Source organism: Pezoporus occidentalis, unplaced genomic scaffold (assembly GCF_034315485.1).
Source record: "Pezoporus occidentalis ecotype Australia unplaced genomic scaffold, CSIRO_AGI_Poc_V1 ctg161, whole genome shotgun sequence".
In the NCBI taxonomy this organism is placed as follows: Eukaryota; Metazoa; Chordata; class Aves; order Psittaciformes; family Psittacidae; genus Pezoporus; species Pezoporus occidentalis.
In genome coordinates this window covers 453,732-475,509 of record NW_026913437.1, presented here as the reverse complement: position 1 = coordinate 475,509, position 21,778 = coordinate 453,732, and the positions used below count along the sequence as shown (strand labels likewise).

At 48.3% G+C, this 21,778-nt stretch overlaps 1 protein-coding gene across 2 annotated transcripts in view; it reads right to left on the bottom strand.

Moving 5' to 3' along the window:
• Positions 1–21,778, bottom strand: part of GPC4 (glypican 4) — a 65,506-nt gene that overhangs the window by 24,716 nt on the left and 19,012 nt on the right. For both annotated transcript variants that reach the window (XM_062612745.1, XM_062612746.1), the window contains exon 2: positions 12,545–12,703. In XM_062612745.1, coding sequence (XP_062468729.1) covers positions 12,545–12,703 — 159 coding nt within the window. The remainder of the gene's footprint in view (positions 1–12,544; positions 12,704–21,778) is intronic.

Below are 21,778 nucleotides of genomic sequence, written 5' to 3'. Positions count from 1 at the left end.
GCTACGGGTGGGTGCTACCAGGACAAACCCTCCCATGCCAGTGGTGCTACCGCCTGCTTGCTCCAGGTCCGTGGGGACACCGACACCCCGGGGCGCGGGCACAGCCTCCACCACCACGCACGGTCCCAGCAAGGAAGGGTATGATTTCATGCATGCCACCAGCAATTGAGGATGGAGACCTCTGTGACTCACTGTCAATAAATATTTTATATTAAAACATGCCTCTCCGGGGTTTTTTAATCCTCCAAGGAGCCGCGTTTAGAGCCAGAAGTTGTTAGAAGGAGAAGGGGGGAGGGCTATTTTGGCCCAGTGTGAATTTAAACCTTGTTCAAACGTATTAAAAGTATGCTCAAGTTCAGCTTTCCGTCTTCAAAGTGCTCCAGGACAAGCAAAGCCTAACACAGAAAACATTTTCTGGAAAAACTGAAACATTCCTGGAGTTCCTGACCAGCAGAGTCATGGCGCTCCGGGCCTGACATGGCTGTATATAACACAGCCTCTTAGGAGCACAAGAGAAATGATCCAGGGAAGAAGAGATTGATTTCAAACACCCAACACGTCCTCTGTCCAATATCAGCAGGAACCTCCACTTTCGTTCCCATGACTGGCATTTCCTCTGCAGGAAGGGTTTTTTTCGGTGCAGTTTATACTATAGAGATTAGCTTGGTGTATATTAATTTCTAATTCACTTCATCATTTTGAAGGCTCACTTCCTTCCTTTGCTCAGACCTTTTCGGAGCACCAAATCAGTTGTTTATTTCAATAGGCTTTTTTTGCCAGGCACAAGAGCTGGCAGATGCACCAGCAAACTCTTCAGAAAGAATTAAGATCTCAAAATTCTATTGATGGGAAATCTTATTAGAGAGCTCCAACCACTGGTTTAAAGGAACCCAAATGCACTGTTGTAAGCCACAAAAATCACCTCAAGTAATATACCCATATTACCATAATCAATTCAGTCTCTTGCCCAAATTCATTTATTGGTTATACTCGAAAATGGAAGTTGAATAAACTGAACCCGGGCTTTAGAGCACTTGGTCTCTTAGCAATTTTTCACATGGGTTAGAATCAGGTATGTTCGTTAATTATCCTGAAAATAAAATACAACCTAATTAGCAGCAAACACCTTTATTTACCTTCCCCAAAAGGAAGGTAAAGGAAAGGAAACCTTCCCCCCAAACCCAGCCACCTCTAAAGCCCCAACACAGCACTGTGGAAGAAGGCACCAGGTAGGTAAGAAGCCATCACCTCTGGCTCGAGCAGCAGCCAGCGCTTCCATAGGCAGGAAACACCCATTCCCAAGCGCCCCTTTCCACATCAGGAGAGAAGGAGGACAGAGGAGTCTGTATGTTTGCAGCACAGAGGCAGCACCCACCCTCCTGCCCCATGAGGCTTCCCACCAGCACATGCCTGCATCCCAAACCATAGGATGCCCTGGTGCCAGTGGCTTGGCACATGGATGGCCTTGCCGGCACATCGACGCTCCTGGACATGGATGAGGTTGGGAATGTGGGAAGAAGGAATACCCAGCACAGCCCTGGGGACGGGGGGCCGCAGGATGAACCCAACAGTGGGACACTCGCAGCAGTATCTTCCTCCACGCAATGCACAGCATTTCACTTGGTCAGCAGCACAGATTAAGTGATAAATATAGATCTGCTTTACCCTAGCTGTTGGCACGCTCTAACTGCGCATCCTCAGCTTCTGTCTCCCTCAGCTTGGGCACAGAAGGAGCATCGAGCTTTTCTCTGTGCAAACCACGGGCAGAGATTTCTGCAATGAAGAGAAGCAAGCCCAAAACCCCTTTTTATGACTTCAATGCTCATCTGACCAGTAACTCCCTCAATCTAATTAGATATTAGTTCTCCCCTTCACAGAAACAAGCTGATCAGCAACCACCAACATAACCCAGCATTAACCTTGCCAGCACAAGAAGAAACATGGCAGGCTCCTCGCTTATGTCTTGACTGTTTGCTGGGCAAAATAAATGACCACCTTTTATTTGTATTAGAAGTTGACTTGTTCTCAAAGAAAGCAAACACACAAAGGCCTCGGTTGCTTATTTTACAGCACTGTAAAAGCACGTTTTACAGCTGTGTTGCAAGCAATCTGTACTCATTAAATTATCACTCTGACAGGCTTCCTGTGAAAAGCTGTCAAACGCAAACATTTCTCACAGATGACAAACCATAGTCTGCTGGTGCTCTCTGAGATGCTGCTATCTGGAGGGACGGCAGGCTCTCCTTGCCCTCCAGTTATCTTGTTTAAACTCCCAGAACAAGGGCTGGCCCCTCTGTGGGCAAACACACCACTGGGAAGGGCTTCCCAAGCTAACCCATAGGAGCAGCACATGGCTGGTTCTCCTAAGTGCAGAGCGTGGAGAGATGTTTGGGGTACACAGAGAGGACGGACCACAGAGCAGGTGCTGGGGTAACACGGCTCAGCCAGCTCTGGTCCAGTCTGATACAGGAGCAAGTCCACATTGTACAGCTTCAACCCATCCCAACCTAAGCCCTGCAGATGCAAAGTCATCTCATTCATACCTTGTGGTGGTGCCCAGGAGGATGAGTGCAGGAGAGGGTACCAGAGCCACAAAACCTTTCCTAACACCAACAAGAAAGACCACTGCAAAATAAACTCTATGGATGCTACGGTCTTTGATGCTCAAAGGAAGATGCCATTTCCAATGCAATTAACTTTTAGAGATAGAAAAGGCAGGAATCTACAGCTGTGGGCCCTGTTTATTCTTCTAACAGGTTTGATTTCAGGGTAGTATTTCAATGTCCAACACTCAAGGGGTTGCCCAAGGAAGTTGGGGCTGCCCCATCCCTGGCAGTGCTCAAGGCCAGGTTGGACACAGGGGCTTGGAGCAAGCTGCTCTAGTGGAAGGGGTCCCTGCCAACACAAACTAGTCTGGGATTCTATATCGTGAAGCTGTAAGAAAGACTGGATGTGACATGGTATTCCTGCAGGAAGAGTTCTGGAAAAACCAAACCAAACAACAACAAAACAACTTCCATAAAAGAGCGCAGTGGGAAACTTAACTGTAGTTACTTGGCAATTTCCCCTTTTTCCAGGTAATAAGATGTGCTACCTGTTCGCATCTTAAGGGCAGACCAGCCCTGCCAGTAACCCAGTGCAGGAGACCACTGCACCTCCCTGAGGTGCTTCCACATGACATCAGCTTCCACTGCCAGAATAACTCAAAAACACCCTTTCTTCCATACTGTGGATACACAGGCTACTTACACACAATCACTCCAGGCACAGGGCAAACACAGACAACACATCCACTTCCTTCCGCTTTTGTACCCAGTACTTTTTAATCTTGGATCCAAAGGTCTCATCTGAAAATAGCATCCAAGTAAGAAGGGGCTCAACGTTTTGCCATTGCTAACATTTTCAGGTTCATCAAGAGTGGGGTTAACATACAAGAGGGCTTTTGATGAGGAGAGCCTGCTGCTGGAGGGCACAGTTCTACCCTCATCAAAGGCAGCTCCTGGAAATTAGATGACCACATCGAGGGGCTCATTCACCCTCACCAAAAGGCAGGTTTGGTTGTTTCCCTATGCCTGCTAGTGACAAAGGAAGCAGCAGCAAAACCGCCTGGCCTGAGCTGCCTCCTGCCACCATTGGCTGCCCCTCGGCAGGACCATAGACCTCATGTCCTTTACTCCTCCAGCCAAGCCCCAGGCTGAATCCATAGCTAACCACCACAGGATGCAAAGCTTTGCCTTGCATTTCCTGATCTTCAGGAATGCTCCATGGCACCCCACTTGCTCCTCTTCAGCAACTGCAAAGAGACAAACCACAAGGGACCCAGGGCTCAGCACCAAAAAACCCTTAACTGAAGTGGAGAAAAGGCAGAGCCTTACCCAAGACTCCCAAAGGGTCTTAACTCAGCAAGGCTGTTGAGCCGGTGTGCTGTCTACAGACGCCCATCCCTTGGCCATGCTTGGGTGTGCTGGTGCCCCTCCAAAAGGAGACCAGGTCCACCACGCACCATTCTGCTCCCCAGCGCCACTGGACAAGCCACATTTCCCATGCACCAGGTCTGCTTAATTTAGAACTGAGTTTTCAACTGGCCTTATTCTGCTTGAGGTTTCCAAAGTGACAGCACAGACACCAGGTAGATGCGAGATTACCAAACACAAAAGCCAGGCTCAAGCACAAAGAGGGACTTTTTAAAGACACAATTAGTTTCAGCTAATTTGCCACCCAGCTTTTCAGGTATCCTCTTAATATGCTTTCCAGATTACGGGTCATTAAGGACGGTCTGTCTTACCAAAACCTTTCATTTGCTTGTCTGCATAGACAATTACGTTTTCTAGCGTGTACAGAACCCTGCCAGAGATTAATTACATTTTCTCATTAAATGGTTTGTTCATAACACATCCACAACAGCAAATTTGTGTTCCCAGACGAATGCTCTTGCCTGAGCCACAGCCCTGAAGGCACCATCCCAAAACCTGTGTAGATGAGGCCTGCAGTGATATGTTTGAGTGGTGGTCCTGGCACCACTGAGGTAATGGTTGGACTTGATGATCTTAAAGGTCTTTTCCAACGCGGTTGATTCTCTGATCCCAGCGCCTTGGCTGTGTGGATGCAAACTCCACCCTGCAGCTGGTTCCTACCACGCGAAGCAAAACCCAATGCAGACAGATAAAAAGGGATGCGGAGGGAAGGAGACAGATGTTTCACAGCTCTTCTCACCTCAAAGGTGAAGCCATCCGGAGCCGTGCCACTGACTCCAAAGGAAAAGTGTGCCTCATTATTTTGAGTATGCCTTCACTTCTTCTGTTGCATATAGTGCATTTGTAATTTCCACCAGGGAAAAACAAACCGTGGCTTAACAACCTTCTTCCGGAAGTGTTGAGAAACCGATGCAGACGCAGCGTTAACACATTTATTGAATAAGAACTCAGGAAGGGCAGGGCGAATCCACAAGCTGTTTCTCTGTCCTGTTTTCAAACATGTGTTAGCACTTACTGACATGGGAAGAGCTCTTCCACACAGTTTGAAGAAGTACAGGCTTAGATCACGCCAGTGTCGCAGCAACAGCCCCAACATGTGAACTCTAAAGAGGGGTGGGAGGGAAAACAGCATCTCTCCAGACTTTGCCTCATCAGTGAAAGGTTTCAAGACAATAACAACAATTGGGCATAGGGAAAAAACATAGAGGAAAAAATCATCCCAGCCACCAAAACCCAGGATTTCTAGAACCTGTTGTTTCTGGAAGGCCCAAGAGCATAATCTTCCTCTGCACGCTGTGGCCGGCAGGACCCCAAAAGAGCAGGGCAGAAGGTAACACACAGAGCGAGATCATCACCATCACACTGAGACCGAGCTCATTAGAAGAGTAAGAACTAATGAAAGGGGAGGGGAAAAGAGTGTGGAGTTTGCTGTCTGTGATTCAAAGAGCAGCACACTGCATCCTGCTGCACATCGCAGTCATTCCACAAATTAGGAAAGCAGTGACAACAGAAATGTCCCCTCCTGGTCCATCCCGCATCCCACATAGCGGGATGAGCCGACTTCGCAGCCTCCTCATCTCTGTTTCCAGGGACCATCACTACTCACACGTGCTGTTCTGGTTCAGCTATAGAGGGTTTCTCCAGCTGCTCCCATGCTGCCTCCTCCCTGAGCAACAGGTTCATCATTCCCAGCTCTTCCATCCTCACGACCACAACTCAACTTCCCCAACGCACCTCCCCTGCTGCTGCTTCTCTTCCCTCTGTTTGCTCGCTCGTGCCTCCACTCCCCCGCCCATGTCTTATTTTCACTGCACCCATTCCTCCATCTCAACTGACTTTTCAAACACATGGACTCTCCCTCAGCTGCTTTAGCCTGCTGACCCGCATCCATAACACACCAAATTCCCACCCCAAACAGCAACCATCACCTGCAAGTGAGCTCCTTCAGGTTGCCTCCTGCATACCCCCGATTCAGAGGAGCTTTCTGGGACACTCAGTAAGACATTTCACACATACGTATTTCTCCAAGCCTCCCTTCCTCCGGCTGTTGAAGAGCTTGAGGAGAACCTGTGCTGCTGAACAGTGGGGCTTCCTTGCTCCCGTTACCTCAGTTCCCCTCATCTCCTCATCTTTGCACACAGAGCTCCCGTAGCTAGGGCCACCTCTCTTATTCATACATCCAGCATGCAAACAGCCAAATGCTAAGACATTACAGTACCTTTAACACTAATGCAATCACTCCAGCTCTGCACTGGTGGGTTATCACCAAGCCTACTACAAGAGCCCAAACCACCACCAAATCAAAGGGCACAGAATCATAGAACAGTCAGGGTTGGAAAGGACCTTAAGATCATTCAGTTCCACCCCCCCTGCCGTGGGCAGGGACACCTCACACTAAACCATGGCACCCAAGGCTTCATCCAACCTGGCCTTGAACACTGCCAGGGATGGAGCATTCACAACCTCCCTGGGCAACCCATTCCAGTGCCTCACCACCCTTACAGTAAAGAACATCATCCAGGGGACCCCAGGACTACACAAGCAATCCCAGCTTGCACATAGAGGCAGCTCCTATGTGCAGGAAAGAGGAAGAGAGAGTTAATTTTAAACAGACAAACAATGGCTCATTGACTGGTTGACAGCAATTAGTAACCAGAGAGCACCGAGCATGTTTCCTGTAGCCATGTCTAAAGCAAGCTGCCCTCATCTTGGCTTTTGGAACAGAATAACCCAAAAGAGCAGTTTACCTGTGATCTGAACAGCTTGGACCTGAGATGGCAGAAGACTGATCCCTCCAAGCCCATACACAAAGCGGGTTTGCCCATTACTGAAGCCGTTGCCCAGTTACAAAACCCAGACTTCGGTTTCCTTCAGCCCCCTCCTAAACCTACAGGGCAGGAGCCCCCACCCCACATCCTCCTTTGAGATCTCCTCCTCCTGAGATAACCTGACCTCAGCATCTTCCCACATCTTCCAAACCAGCAGCCTGGTCCCCATCACTGTTGCGTAAGCATCACCCTTCTCAGTGAACAGGGCTAAAACTCACAGTGGTTTACAAACCTCCTTAAAAACCTCCAGATGGAGAGGAGCCACTTACACAAAAACAAAGAATAACCAAACTTCCAGGCAGAGCCAGCAGACAATGTGCTTCATTATTGCTGCAGAGAGTGGGAAAGCACAAACAAAAGCCCACAAGTGGGATTTACTAAAGGAAGTGTGTTGGTGGTTGCTCCCTCCTGCTTCCCCTAAACCACTCCATCCCTACCCCGGGTAAGCACAGGTCTGACCCCAAGCCTGAAGGACGAGATCTCAGCAATTGCTTCTTCAACAACATCATGTTCTGTGCTGGTTGGTATGAATTTTGGTGCCTGGAGAGGGAAGAACAAGGCCATGCCTTCATTTAGACATGAGTGTCAGCAGATAGACAAAACCACTCTACTGTTTCTGTGTTAAAGATGCAGTTGTCACCAGCATGCACACCAGAGGATGGGTTGTAATGGCAGAGCTCTCTCCACAACACAGATTGATGCAGGAGCAGGAACACCACACAGCAAGCATCAAAGGTCCAGCAGGTCTCCACTCTCAGGGTCCCTGTGCTCGGAGAAGCTGTGGCTGCCCCATCCCTGGCAGTGTTCAAGGCCAGGTTGGACACAGGGGCTTGGAGCAAGCTGCTCTAGTGGAAGGTGTCCCTGCCCGTGGCAGGGGTTGGAGCTGGAGGAGCTTTAAGGTCCCTTCCAACCCAAACCAGTCTGGGGTTCTGTGATTTACCTGCAGAGGTCAGAATCAACCCCTCAGTCCTGGGCGCCACGGACACGGGGTGCTCTGGCACAGGAGCAGGATGAGGCCCCAGGTCTCTGCTCTTGCAGGCGGTTTCCAATCCGAAAGTTAATGCGAGATGAAGGTCCCCAAAGGGCAGTTATTTCGGTGAGGCAGAGCGCCCCGATGCTCTGCCAAATTCTAACTATAGGAGCAGCAGGCTGGGCACCTGCAGGGCTCATCTGTCACCATTTGCCTCCGCACTGCCTGCAGGGAGGAGACCAGGAAAAGCTTTCCCTGGTCCCTTCTGTCTCATTCCCTGCCCTGTGTTCCACTGTCCCGGCACACCTTCCTGCTAACTCCCACCTGGAGGCAGCGGCTGGAAGCCAGGGGTTATCTGAACAACAAAAATTACACTCAGAAATGGGTTCTAGAGGGGTTTTGTTCCCCACTTTCAGCAGCTTTGAAGGTATTTGGCCAATCCCCCCCATGACCCATCACCGAGATTCAACCACATGCCAGTAGTGGAAGCAATTCATGCACCCAGGAGTAACATAGGACTCACAGTCAAAGGTAAAGGGCACCCTTTAAAGGGGATGCTTTAAAGATGCATGGCATGATTGTGCTTTATACCCATTTGATTTGTGGCCACTGCACCCAATACAAACACGGGGCCCACGGACAGGAGTCCCTTCCAGGCCCTCTGCCTGGTCCCCGCACAGAACAGGGGTGGGTGCACCACAGTCTTGGGGACCACTGGCTGCTTCCACCGCTTGGATTTCGTTTCGTTCCGCTCATCGCCCTGAAGGGGTTTCATTTTACACTTCCGTATTTGCTTTATCTTAAATGCTAATGGAAAAGTCAGGGTGAGCAGATCAGAAACAAGACTCTTGGCATTCAATAGCTTCCCAGATTCTGGCTCAAGCTGTATGGTTTTGTACAAATCCCGCTGTCGCTTGGGCATTGGGAACACTAAAAACTATTGCCAAACCAGCTCACATTCACCTCCCGTACATATCCCATAAAACAAGGGCTGCAGAACCTCGCTTGCCTTTCCTAAATCCAGAGTGCACAGAAGAAAGGGACAAGACCTGGGTTAAGAGCAACAGCAAAAGCCCTTGTAAAACACAGGAGCAGGGAATGAGCAGCCACTGGACTCGGCAGTTCCTCTGCTCACTAGGGCTTGGGCTCTGCCTTCCCAATCACTGCAAGCAGCCTACAAAACAGACCATTTCTGCCCCCAGAAAAGGCCTGGCACAACACTCGTGTTCCAAGAGATCCAGGAGGTGTCTTTAATAAGAAAAAAAACCTAAGAAAGCTTATCCAGGAAGCAACAGAACAGCGGAAACGCTGCGGAAGAGTTATGAGCTATGTCCTGTCCCTGCTCCAATTCCTCAAAACAGCTGAGCAATTTCCCCAAAGCACTGCTTGGCCAGCACAGCCCCTGGCATGGAAAACTTCAGCCTGAAAGGGCAAAAGAGGTGAAAGTTCGAGTTTAATAAATGGGACTGAGCATTTAAGCAGCCTCGATGTCACCATTAATCCTACTGATGTTATTAACCTGGGAGAGGGAAGGGGAGGGCACCGCCTGGTGAAGATGAGACAAGCCAAAGGGGAAGAAAAACCCCAAAGCAAGAAGTGTGGTGTGGGGGGTATGCTTCAAGCCCTGACTGTTGTAGCTGCTTCTGTGGCATGAGATGTCACCACAGTCACACAGCTCTGCGGCTTTCCCAGGGCTCTCATTGTCAGATGGAGATGCTAATTCCTCAATGAAGCCCATAAACATACCTGAGACCATGTACACCATAAAACCCAGCAGATGCTCACTTCTAAAAACATCTCACAGTGGGGAACCCAACAAGTCCCAAATGCTTTTCTTTATATCAGAAAAGCCTTCTTCCTCTTACTGCTGACGCTCTATACCTTACTGCCACACTAGAATCAGGCTAGTGGTTTAAATTACAAACAGGAGAACCCCCCAGGAGCATACACAGCTGTACTGTAAGCAAATATTTACACAGGCTATATAAGATATGGGACTCCAAAGCTTCAGTCTTCTCCCGGTGTCTGCAAAGCAAACACACACAAGAGGATCTGACGTTGTCACATTACGCATTAGGAGCCGAAATGACTTCTGGTCAGCCCTATGGGGATGGATAATCAGTAGCTTGCTCCATGCTTCCACTTAAGAGGAGATAATCCATTTCTGTATGGCTTTGGTGTCAGATCAGAGCGATTCTGGCAACGGTTCCAACGGCACACAGCGCTCCAGCAACAGCTGATTCAAACGCTCCAAAAGCCACAGGGCATCCCAGCCTCCACCCAAAGGACTTCAACTGTCCTTCCGCAGCGGCAACTGCTGCAAAGGTCAAGCATATAATGGAGGCAGCACAGTTTTGCCTCTCCTCTCGACCTGAAGGTCAAGGCTGAGAGATAAACAGCCAGAGAACCCACAACAAACACCTCCAAAGAGCTGGAGGATGCAGTTTGCTGCTTGAGCTGCATCCTGCAGAGGCTCTTGGCAGCGTAGGGATGTGTCACCCTGCAAGAGGAGTGCTCATCCCACTTGCTGAGTGACCAGTCCATGGAATAGAATTTGGTGTCTGCAATAACTCGTCTTGCCTGCTCAGCCCCTCTACCCAGCTGCAATGCACTCCTTCCCACAGTGTGAGCACGCTGCACCAAGAAGTGTGGGAAGGATTACATTCAACAAGGAGAACCCAAACGTGCAAGGCAGAACCGATCGCGGTTGACCTGATGACCAACCACCAGGACCGAGGGAAGGAAACAGCACACCACAAGCAGCTGATCGCTCAACAGCAGGCTCTTAAACAAACACAACTACCCAGGGCTCGGCACTCCAAAGCTGCTATGGAAGAGTCTGACCTCAGAGGGAAGGCTCCTCAACCTGCCCAGCCACCAGCATGAGTGCTGCTGATGGAGGCGTGCCTTCAGCCTCCAGGTGACTGGGCTGGAAGGAGAGAAGCAGGAGTGATTCAGTCTTCCAAGAGGTAAATGATGGAGGACAGTAATCAGTTAATCTCTGCTTCCAGCCCAGGTAAGATTAAAAACTCCCTAAATCAGCTTTGTCTGTAGCAAATGAAGATTCAGATCTGATATTAGCAAACGTTCAAAGACGGAGCCATTAGGCTTTGGGATTAGGTTGAGGAGGTTGTTAATTCTCCTTCAGTACTTTTGTACAGGGCAGAGAAACACCCTGCAGGGACAGGCTGGGCCCAGTAAATTCAGCTTCTGGGAATAGGATCACACCATCCCCTTCCGGATTTGCCTCCCAAGGACTCCCAGGGCCAAGATGAGGCTAAGGCCAGCACAGGGAAAGCTGTGAGGGGCAGACAGCAAACAAAACGCAGCCCTGCAGCCATCTCTCGCCCTACAAACAGGCAGCCACACCTCGCCGTGGGTCTGCACCACGTCAGGGCTGCTAAGACACTGCACCCTGCACGCATGCTTTGTTTTCAAGGCAGCATTTCAAAAAGCTCCGTCGTTCATTTAAGGTGAAGCAGATGCTGCTCCTCTGGTCTCTTTGAAAGGGCTTATCTATGGGCTGGATTTCATTAAGTGTCTTGTTCTGCATTTAATAAGCTTGCAAGTCTAGACACTTTGGTTTTCTCTCTATCACCCCTTTGGTGTACCAGCAGGTAGAGACAACAGAGGTTAAGAGGGAAATATTTAGCTAGCAGATTTAGATGCTATCAAGACGATTGCATCATTCCACTGTGACTCACTGCCATTTCATACCCAGAGACTTTTTCACTTACCCTTTTGAAAGAAAGAGGCTGCTACCTGCTGCAGTCAGGTAGAGGGGGTCTCTGGGAGGTTTCAAGACACAGATTTTGCAATATTAATAGCAAATCCATCTTGAACTAATGACCGAACGAGGGAAAAGAACATCCAGAGACGCTGTGCGGTGGCATCTCCCTCTACTGCCAGACAACGATGATGATGTACGAGCAGAACAATCTCAGCAACCCAGTCCACCTGACCTGTCAGGTATTACCATGCGCCAGTGTCTCATCCCCCAGCCAACGAGGACAACCCAGGCAGGAGCCTGATGCTCTGCTCCTCCTCCAGGGGCATGCCAAGGTGCTGGGGCTGCAGTGATCAGAGACACCAAGGGAACTGCCACAACCAAGAGCTGAGCAGCGAAACCAAGAGATGCTGCTCAGACCTCAGATGGGTACAAGCCCTATGGAGACCCGGTCTGACCGGACACTGCTGTGGATCAGAGGACAATACTGGGACCAGGCATTTGCTTATCAGTCAGCAATAAATGCCAGTCAAAGGATGGGAACTCAGCAGAGACTTTGTTCATAATTCTTCTGACCCTGCATCACACTTGAACCCTTGGCCTCCTCACAAAACCAGCTCTGTACTTAATCTGCTGCTCTGCTGAGCCCCAAAGGCTATGTGAGATGGATACAAATCCTGCTGGTTCATAACATGCTGGGGAAGATCAGCATTTTTGCGGACTGGGGCCGGAGATGTGCACGTTACAATTACACACACTGCGGGGATGTACCAACAAAACTCACTGCGAGCTTGTATTAAGAGCAAAATGGTTTTTCAAGCGATTAATCAGAAGGAAAGATCTTTGGGAAACAAAGAGCCATAATCAGCAAATACTTCTCTCTCATGGGATTGCAAAACAAGGCAGGCTCTGCCCTCCGAGCCACGAGTCATGAACTTTCCCAGCGAACGGGAGGCAGAGCAGAACAACTGCACAGGCAACAACAGGATGAGGGTTTTCTTACATCTGATCCCAAGGAAAGCAAGTTCAAGGTCTCCGCACTCACCATCAAACTTCTTGTAGCGGGAACTGAACATGGTTTGTAGGTGATTGCTAAGCTCCACAACGGCGTTCCTGAAGTCGTGTTTACTCTGCTGGCTGTACTTCTCCTCCATCTCCTGGGAGCAGCACGTGTAGCCTTGTGAGCAAACTTTCAAATGGTCACCTGAAAAGCAGGGAAGAAAAGACCCCAAATTAGAAGGATTCTCTATGCAAAGAGGTCAGCTTGTGAGGCACGGGGAGCGAGGACCCACAGCACCATCCCCTTCCAAGGAGACCTCCCCTCACTGCGAGCGCTGCACTGGGCATATCAAAACCTGGTCCTGTAGAACTTTATAGCAACACACGTAAATAAGACCTGGTCTTTCTGCAAGAACATTAAAAAGTGGCCTCCTATTTATTCAGTTAATAAATGGAATAAACACATACTCATCTCGCACAGTATAATTTGAAGATCCAGCAAATTGATCTGTATATTCTTCGCTATCTACCAGGAAATTTTTGCTGAGTATTTTAATTACTTCCAATTCACTCAGTTCACACACAACACAGTATCAATGCCAGCAGCTTTTTTTGTACAGGTAAATCCTTTCTTCTTCACCTCCAGTTACCACAGGAGGAGTCATCTCTCAGAAGCACAGTTATCACCGATACTAAAATACACTTGGTTTATGCTACAGCTCATTAATGCTACAGCATTATCTTTCCCAGCTCCCAATTTGACAGTTTTCTGTCATCATCCTGCATGAAACCAGGGGGTTGGTTTTGGAAATTTCAAAGAAGTTTCCTTCTACCCTGAAGGATGATTCTGTCCTAAGAGTTACCTGGCCCAAGATGGCTTGGTCAGAGCCGTCATCAAGTGGTTCAATTATCTACCATAGCTCCGTTTCAAACTTTCACAGGCAATCTGGACACAGGATCTGGCCCCACATCATTTGCTTTTAAAGCATCTCGCTGCAGTGTGGGATGAAGCTGCTTCTAGCACCACCAACAAAATGCTGCCGTCGAGTTTGGTGGGCCGAGATAAACTCTTCCCATTGCAATCCTCGGCTCCAGCTTCTCTGGCAGGTCCCACAAAGCAGCGGCACCACCGTGGGCTGACACTAAACTGGTTCAGTCTTGGGCAAACTGTGCAAATCTTTGTCAACTCTGAAGATCCAATCAAAACAAGCAGTTAACATGAGAAACTCGTCCTTCCAAGTCAGATGGTATTTTAGACGACACAGCCTACATGTAAGCTGCTGCCTTCTCTCCCAGTTTCACACCCCGCTGCCAAACCTTATCCTCCATCCCGAGAAAGCAGATGGAGGAGCAAAGGCTCTTCCCTACCTGCTCACACCCTGAAAGCCACCAACAACCACCACCAAGATTCAAGGACTCATGGCAAACGCAAAGCGAACCACCTCTTCTCAACAGAGCTGTGAACCGTGCGCTTACTAAAGAGCATCCAAAGTGGGTTTAGAGAAACAAAAGCTGGGTTTGCACAGTGCAAATCAAAGCCTACCCATGCCTAACAGTTGCTTCTCTGCCTGCCTTGTGCCAGACCTCATACCAACATCATTTACCCAGCTACTGAACTTCTGCATCACTTTGCTTTGATTTCCAGCCCAGAAATATTGGTATCGCTCCTTTCAAACACTTAAGGACCATTTTAAAATGAGCTATGCATACTGTTATATCTATAAATATATATAGAATTCCTAAGAACCTCTCCTCCTAAATCTATTTTCCTCTTGTGCTATGGGGTTGGCTTGTTTTCCCTTGTGTTACAGAGACCTTGACCGACAGATAACTCTGCCACAGCTAATTTATTGCACAAGACCATCCGCTGCTCTTGAGTTACAGAAAGCTCAGGGTCTGTTACAGGAAACAGCACCACTTGGGCACAGCCTTCAGAAAACACAGAAAAAGCTCACCATCTCCTTACGGATACATTTTCCTCCCACGGATACTATTCCTTTCCACCTCAGAGGAGCACCTCCAGAAGCAAATGCACAGCATTAAGGGGAGCAGCATGGAGGGATGTGGCTCCATTTAGCTTGACACAGCATTAAGAGAGGAAGAGGCAGATTTTCAGAGCCTGACCACCAAATCCCTCCTGGAATATACCCGGAGTGAGCCTGCCTTACTAGCAAGCATTACAAAGGGAAAATGCCCAAGCACCACAGCTTTAGTTCAATACAGGACTACGGCTCTTTGACACAATGGGAAATGAAGAGCAGTGGAGTCATAACTTCAGCTAGAATGCCAGCTAGTTTTGAGGTGTCAAAATAATTCCGTTTCAAAGCTCTTGTCGTGGTTTGGGGTTGATTTTTTCCTGTGTTTCTTATGGGGGGAGTATGCTGGAAATACATTTTACAGACTCAGTCCTATTGCCATGAATTACGCCTGCCTTTGATGGTTAAACTCGCATACTTCCCATTCTTTTGTGTTGGAGTGGTAAGCCTCTACCCTACTTGGCAAATTCAAACCTACTGATAGCACGTTACACTTATTACACTGGCAACTTCTCAAGTTCTTCACAGATGCCCTGGGCTCCCCGAAACAATTGTTTTTAACAACTACTCCACTTATTTATGGCGAAAAAGACAAAAGCCCCATGCACTTCACAAATACAATTACAGTTTTATATCTATTTATACCATTAAACTAAAGTTACCAGGCACCTAATGTTACAAACAAAATCCTTTCTCTTTGATCCCCCTCCTCCCTGATTTGCACGGTGCCTCCCCAGGACACACATGCAAAGCCAAGCCAAGAGAGCACTACTGATAGTAAATCAAGCTTGCACAGATCCCATTTGGTTGATCATTAAGAAATTATGCTCCAAAATGCAACTCAGAAATTCAAAAATGAATGACCAAGCAATCTAATTATGGAAGATATTTCTCAGTCATGTCAGCACTATGTGGTCTTGGCTCGTGACCAAGAATTAGCTCTGTCTGGAGCCCAGGAGCTCCGGCTACTCAGTGCTAATCATAGAAGATGCACTGTGCTACCCGGTGTTAAAAACCAGAATGTTTAGGGCTATGGGCTGCTTTTCTTACAGTTTTCTTATGCCACAGTAGGAGACATCAATGGAAAGTCACTCAAAGACACTGGGGGCTCCAGTTTTCCCACGGGAAGGGTTGTCCTTAGCACCTCCACATCCCTGAGAACATATCCTCACTTTAGCAGGGCAACAGGCACTGACACAGCTTGTGAGAAGTCATGTCTAGCCTTTGTTGTGCATCAGTTAACAGAGCTCATCTGGTCAGCATCCATCCACAGGACTTGCCCCACGCCTGAGTTTGCAGGGAGAGCAACACACCATCCCATCGCCTGCCCGGGTGATGGATCCATCACCTGCCCCTGCGGTGAGCGGCTGTGGTGTTGGGAACTGCTTATGCCTCCAAGAACAGACCCCAGACAGCTTCAAAACACAAAGTGCTACAACCACGGTCTGCAGGGGAATGAAAGCCGTGAAGCAGCTGCTGCCAATGGTCCACGTGAGCACGGAGCAGTCACACACAGAAAACACTGATCCAGAGCCAAGACCAAAGACAACGTTCTTCATCTTTCCAGTCAACTCCTCTATGGAAAAGGAGTGAAAACCAGGTTATTTAGTTCCACTGAAACAGAGCCCTAATGCTTATGTACATTATGTAAAGAACCCTCCTGGTGCACGCTCGCTGTCAAGGACACATTCGGCAACAATTATTTCCCGAGTTAAAACTCATCAAACAATGCCCATAGAAGGCAGCTCTTCATCTACTGTTGAGTGTTAAAGACTCATCAGCTTTTGTAATTTATCACCATGTGAGCACAGCAAAAATACAACCCTGCCGCAGCTTCCTTTCAAGTTAGGCTTCTTATTGAATTGTTTGGCAGGGTGTGCAATCATCACATCAGAGGCTGCATGGCAAAAAGAGCTTAAGTAGCAGAGAACGACTCCAAGCATCTACCACATACGCATACCATGGCTGCAGCTTGCCACGGATTTGCAGCAGATCGTTCCCATGGCCTGTTGCAGCAAGCCTTTTCCTCTATTTTACACTACAGATGAACACAGGGAGAAAAAGGAGGGACCAAAATGACAGGAGAAGCCTGGCCAGTTAACAGCACACCTCTGGGGAGCGGAGGTGGAGGTTTAAAGGTAGAAATGCAATGGTACACAGTGCTGCCATCGGTACAGCCAAGGAAATGCGCTCAGAAAGGTAATCTTGCAAAATAATGATTTAAGCCATTACAGAAGCACTGCTTTTAGCAGGCTCCGGGCACACAGGGTTTCCTCCCAATCAAGTAACTGTTTTGCAGTGTGTCAGAAACCAAGTTCTCATCGAGTCAGCACCTTTTCAGATGTTGTTTCTGGATGTCTAATGTGGCTTCCCAGCCTGCTTTGGCCAAGTTGATATTTTAGTGTATATACCTATATATACCTGTATACACACCTATATATACCCAGCTGCAAAATAGCAGGAGTTCTTTACTGGGAGGCAGGGGTTAGACTCCTTTACACAGTCTAGCCCTTCACTGCAGCTTGGTAACCAAGCCAAAAGTTGTTTATCATCCGAGATGTCACTGCTGGACTGGGCTCCCATGTGAGTTAACAGCCTGGGTAAGCTGGGCTGATGGAGGAGCAGGAAGGGACCAGCACCACCATTTCAGCCTTGTTCTCTGCCTCTTCCCTATAGAACACATGGGCTTGTGTCATCTTTAAGAGTTTTATGACTTCCTCTGAACCAACTACCAAAGGAATCCTGGACTGTAATGCTGGGCTCTAATCCGATTTCACACTAGACTTGCCTTCTAATTATCACAGAATATTAGGCTTCCACCCATCATATATAATTGACATGCTACCGAGGCTTTACAAAACCCCCAACAAAGATGACAAGAAACACTAGCATCACCCCTGAGCACAGCTCCACTGCTCCAGCCCCACATTAACAAGGGGTGAGAAGAAGAAAGGGAAGCGTGAGCTTGTGATTGACTCCAGCAGAGTCATCGAGACAGACAAGGCTGCTGAACCATCCACCCAATCCGATCACCTTTAATTACACCCAAAATACCAAAACCAGCTCAGTTTTCCTGGCTACAAAAGGAGCTGAGCATGCTCAGCATCTCTGGGAATGGACTGTGAGCTCGGTGCTGCTGTAACCCTACAGATCATCAGCACAAACATAACAGCCCCTGTCCCCCAGGCAAGGCTGGGTCTCCCTAACCACTCCTTACGTTGCTTGTAGAAGAGAAGCATACCTGCTAATGAAGAGCACTATAAAAATGCAGATAGCGAGTGCCTCAGCACATGCATCTTTTCATATGACATGAGACTAAGCTGCAAATGCCAAAGGGAGAAAAATAACCCTGCTCTGGTGTACACCACACATCCAAAGCGACCCTACTGCCTCCTCCCCAGTTGTCACACGTGCACACTGCCTCAAGGAGTGCTTTTTAGCCCAGCATGCTAGGAAGGAAGGGACGTAAAACAGCATTAAGGTTCTGCTAACAGAGGTGATGCACCCACCAAGAGCAGAGTGGGATGTTTCTAAGCAAACATCCTGCAAATGATGCAGTGCTGCTGGTACCCTCTGGTCAGAGCAGGTCAAACCAGGCTGGGACATTCGGAGCTGTATCTTCCTCAATGCTGCCAAGCACACGGTGGCATTCCCAGACCAAAGCAATCTTTCTACTGCATGTTTCCAGAAGAATTGCTTTGTGCAGCATCCTCCCTAAATCCATCCCCATCAGACACAAAATAACGTACCCCATTTTCAATGCAAATCATTTCCAAACCTGAAGGCCACCATGACACAACCTGAGCCAGCTTTCCTTTCTTCCCTCCTCCAATATCTTCCATTACCATTGTGCTCTCAAACCCAAAAAGCACCAAAAGAGCACCCCACATACCCAAACCCAGGTCCTCGTCGTGGAAGTCAGCAGCCAGCATCGCCTTCCAGCCTGGCACAGCAGCTCCAGCCCTTCCACAGCCATGGAAGACCTGCTCCTCGATTCACCCATCAAGGATGCTCACCCCCACCCGCATCCCTTTTCTCCAAGCACCCAGGATTTTTTAAGCCAGAAGATGTCCACACGTGCACTCAGCTCCCAGAGCTGACTGGTAGGGTTATGGAAGTACCACAATCTGGCAGCATGTGCCAGCGTGCAGCATATTTAACAGCCCACTCAATTAGCAGCCATTTTATAGAAATGGTTTATTTGCCTTATTAATGTTAAAGCCACTTGTTTCCCCTGCGCTTCCACTTGGGTTATTAATCTATGCACGTTTCAGCTCTTTGCTGATTACTCTAATGGCACAGAAAGCCTCCCCAGACTCACGGAGCAAGCATATATACTGAAATTCCCTTTTTCCCCCCCTCCAAACCTGTCAAGCAGTCAAAACACACTCTTTGATACCCAAACCAAAGTCCTTTCACCTACGCTTAACAACAGTGAACTATTTTCAGCCGAGCTTTACTGCGTCTGTTAACTCAGCTGCTAATCCATCTTGCAGGCGCAGGGAATGCCAGCGCGCACAATACCTCAGTGACATACCTCCCTTCAACACAACAAATAATCCTAATTATTTCCATGGCGTGCACCTACAGTTACTTAAAATACCGTACACAACCAAGGTCTGTCTGGCTTCTAGTTTTCCGTTTTGCTTTGTTGACAGCTTCGGGTTCCCAAATTTACTGCCAAGAGAGTCAGGGACTTAAGAGAACAAGAGAGATTTATATCCATGTGTGTACATTAAGCTAAACTCACATTAGGAACCTTAATTTTCTACTGGAAAGAGCAACTTAGGACACAAAGAGGGCTCCTGCCTTCCCCCCGCTCAAGTCCAAATTCCTACCACAAAGCTCGTCTTCGAGCTGATGACAGAACCAGGTCCCTGAAGGACCAAGTCCAGGCAAATCCCACCCGTCGAGGCTGAGCAGAGTGATTTTGGGATATCCCTCCAGGGCAGGGGCAGACCAGGAAGGCCCTTCCTATGCTCCTAATGCAGCTCTTCACCTGAAAATGAAAGACAAAGGCCTGTCTCTGCTCGCTGCAGCACCCTGGAGGAGCATCACTGGTCAGCCAAGGTCCCCTCCTCTCCCATTGTGGTTGTGGCAACAAGAAGGTTCATGTGGAGACCCCCAATGACCAACCCCAAAAACCCTCTACAGCCCATCTGAGCCCTTTGCAGGTGATGTCCAAGCAAGGAGGATGCAGGATCTCACCTTCAGTTGGGTTTTTAAGAGTTCATTTACAAGTTAAAACCCTGCTCACCTGAGGAAAAATACCATCACTGCTTCGCTTCCACAGCACAACCAACAATTTCCTTCCCAACAGGGTGGCCCGAAAACTGTGAGGTTTTACACCCAGGAAAAATATGCCATAATAGAACATGCTTTCATTCCAACAAACAGGATATTGAGTCAATTAGTGGCACACCAAACACAAACCAGACAGATGAAGATAATGCACTTCTGCAAACATCAAAAGCGAGCCCAACCACACAAAGACCTGAATATACAAATAAGGTGAGGGAAAAATAATAATACTACACAATTAAACTTATTATTTATGCAAACCTGAAGACTAAAATAGCTCTGGTTAAGTAGAGGATCCTCCCTGGCTCTATCTAAGACACAAAGCTTTAATGAAAACCAAGAGTTGTTTCTTCATTAAAACACAAAACCAACCCCCCCTACTTGACACTGCTGAGTGAGAACGTCGGAAATGCAAATGCTCTTTATTATCATCAAATTCTTGAGGCATGAAACAGTTTTCATAACATGTCTCTGCCTATATGCCCGATGTAAGAGGTGTTACACAACAGACAAGTTATGCTGAAGAGTAGCTTGGGGTTTTTCCACTCCTCTGGTGAGGAGGATGGATAACACAAGGCGCACAAATGACCCATCTCCGGGACAGCGAGGACAGGCAGTGCCCCTGTCCCTCCATCAGCCACCAAAGAGCAGCCGGAAAGCCCAATGCTGCCAGCAATTTTGGGCATACAGAAAGGTAAAAATAAAGGCTATGATTAAAAAAGCCCCCAAGCCTGCACAGAGCCAGTGATCAGAATCCCTCAGAAACTGCCCAACAGATTTTACAGGGATAGCCCCCCCAAAAACACGCCACCAAGTATAACCTCATGCAGTTAGGAGGAGGCAAAGAGAATCCACTGGGAACAGCACACAGAGAATTAGCGAAGCCTCGAGCACAAGGAACAGTAAACAGAACAGATCTGGCTGGGAGACAGTTACTTTCTTTATGAGACTTCTCATTTTTTTCCTCAAATTCCCCCTGAAGAAGGCAAAACAAAGCCAAAAATCTGCCTGGTTGGGGTTTGGTGGGTTTTTTTCCATAAACTTTCGGGCTATTTGCCCAAAAAGCCGCTTTTAACCAAACCGGATTCCACCACAAACACTGCCATTCAAACTGCAGTACTTTTCCTTCTTAACCACATTTTCTCCCTCCATTTTCGCTCCTTCTCCTTCGGGGAGGGACTGTCCACCTGGGATGCTCACACCACACACAGGCGAAGCAGGATACACGGCTCGCAACGGCTTTTCCAGTGGTGTTTTTTTTCCCCTTTTCAAACACAGCCAATTCCAGCCTCAATGCACAAAACCACGTTTCAGACACACACAGAGGTTTCTTGTGACACGCACCCAGGCTTACAGCCTTTTGCCAGCAGAGCGGTCATCTACTGGCAAAGCTCATAAAGCCCAACATGGCCAAGTAAAAGGTCCTGAAGCAGGTCAGGGCAATCCCAAGCACAGACATAGGCTTTAGTGGAAGGGGTCCTTGGAGCTGGGTGAGCTTTAAGGTCCCTTCCAACCCAAACCAGGCTGGGGTTCTATGATCTCCCCAGCTGAGACAACCCTCCCGAATGGCAAGGACCCCCGTCCCAAGGCGGTGCTGCAGTGGCCGTGTGCTCAATGTCCCCAAATACCTCACCTTTCCCACCTCGCCAGCTACCAGGGACTTAACAGAAGGGAACTTTTCCTTCTTGCAAAACCCAAACCAAGCATGCACCACCTCGCAAAGCAACGCTTCCATTGCCACGTTCTCTAAGAGCACCAGCAGGAATAGGAGTACTAAACCCATGTGAACCGGCAGCTACGACCCAAGCAAACATTTAACAAAGCCCCAAAAGCTAAAGATGTTTTCAATTCCTTCAATAAGAAACAAAGCTCATGAAATTCAGCCACAATTTCCTGTTTTTGACTCATAATAAAATTAAAAAACATAGCTCAGGCTTTATACA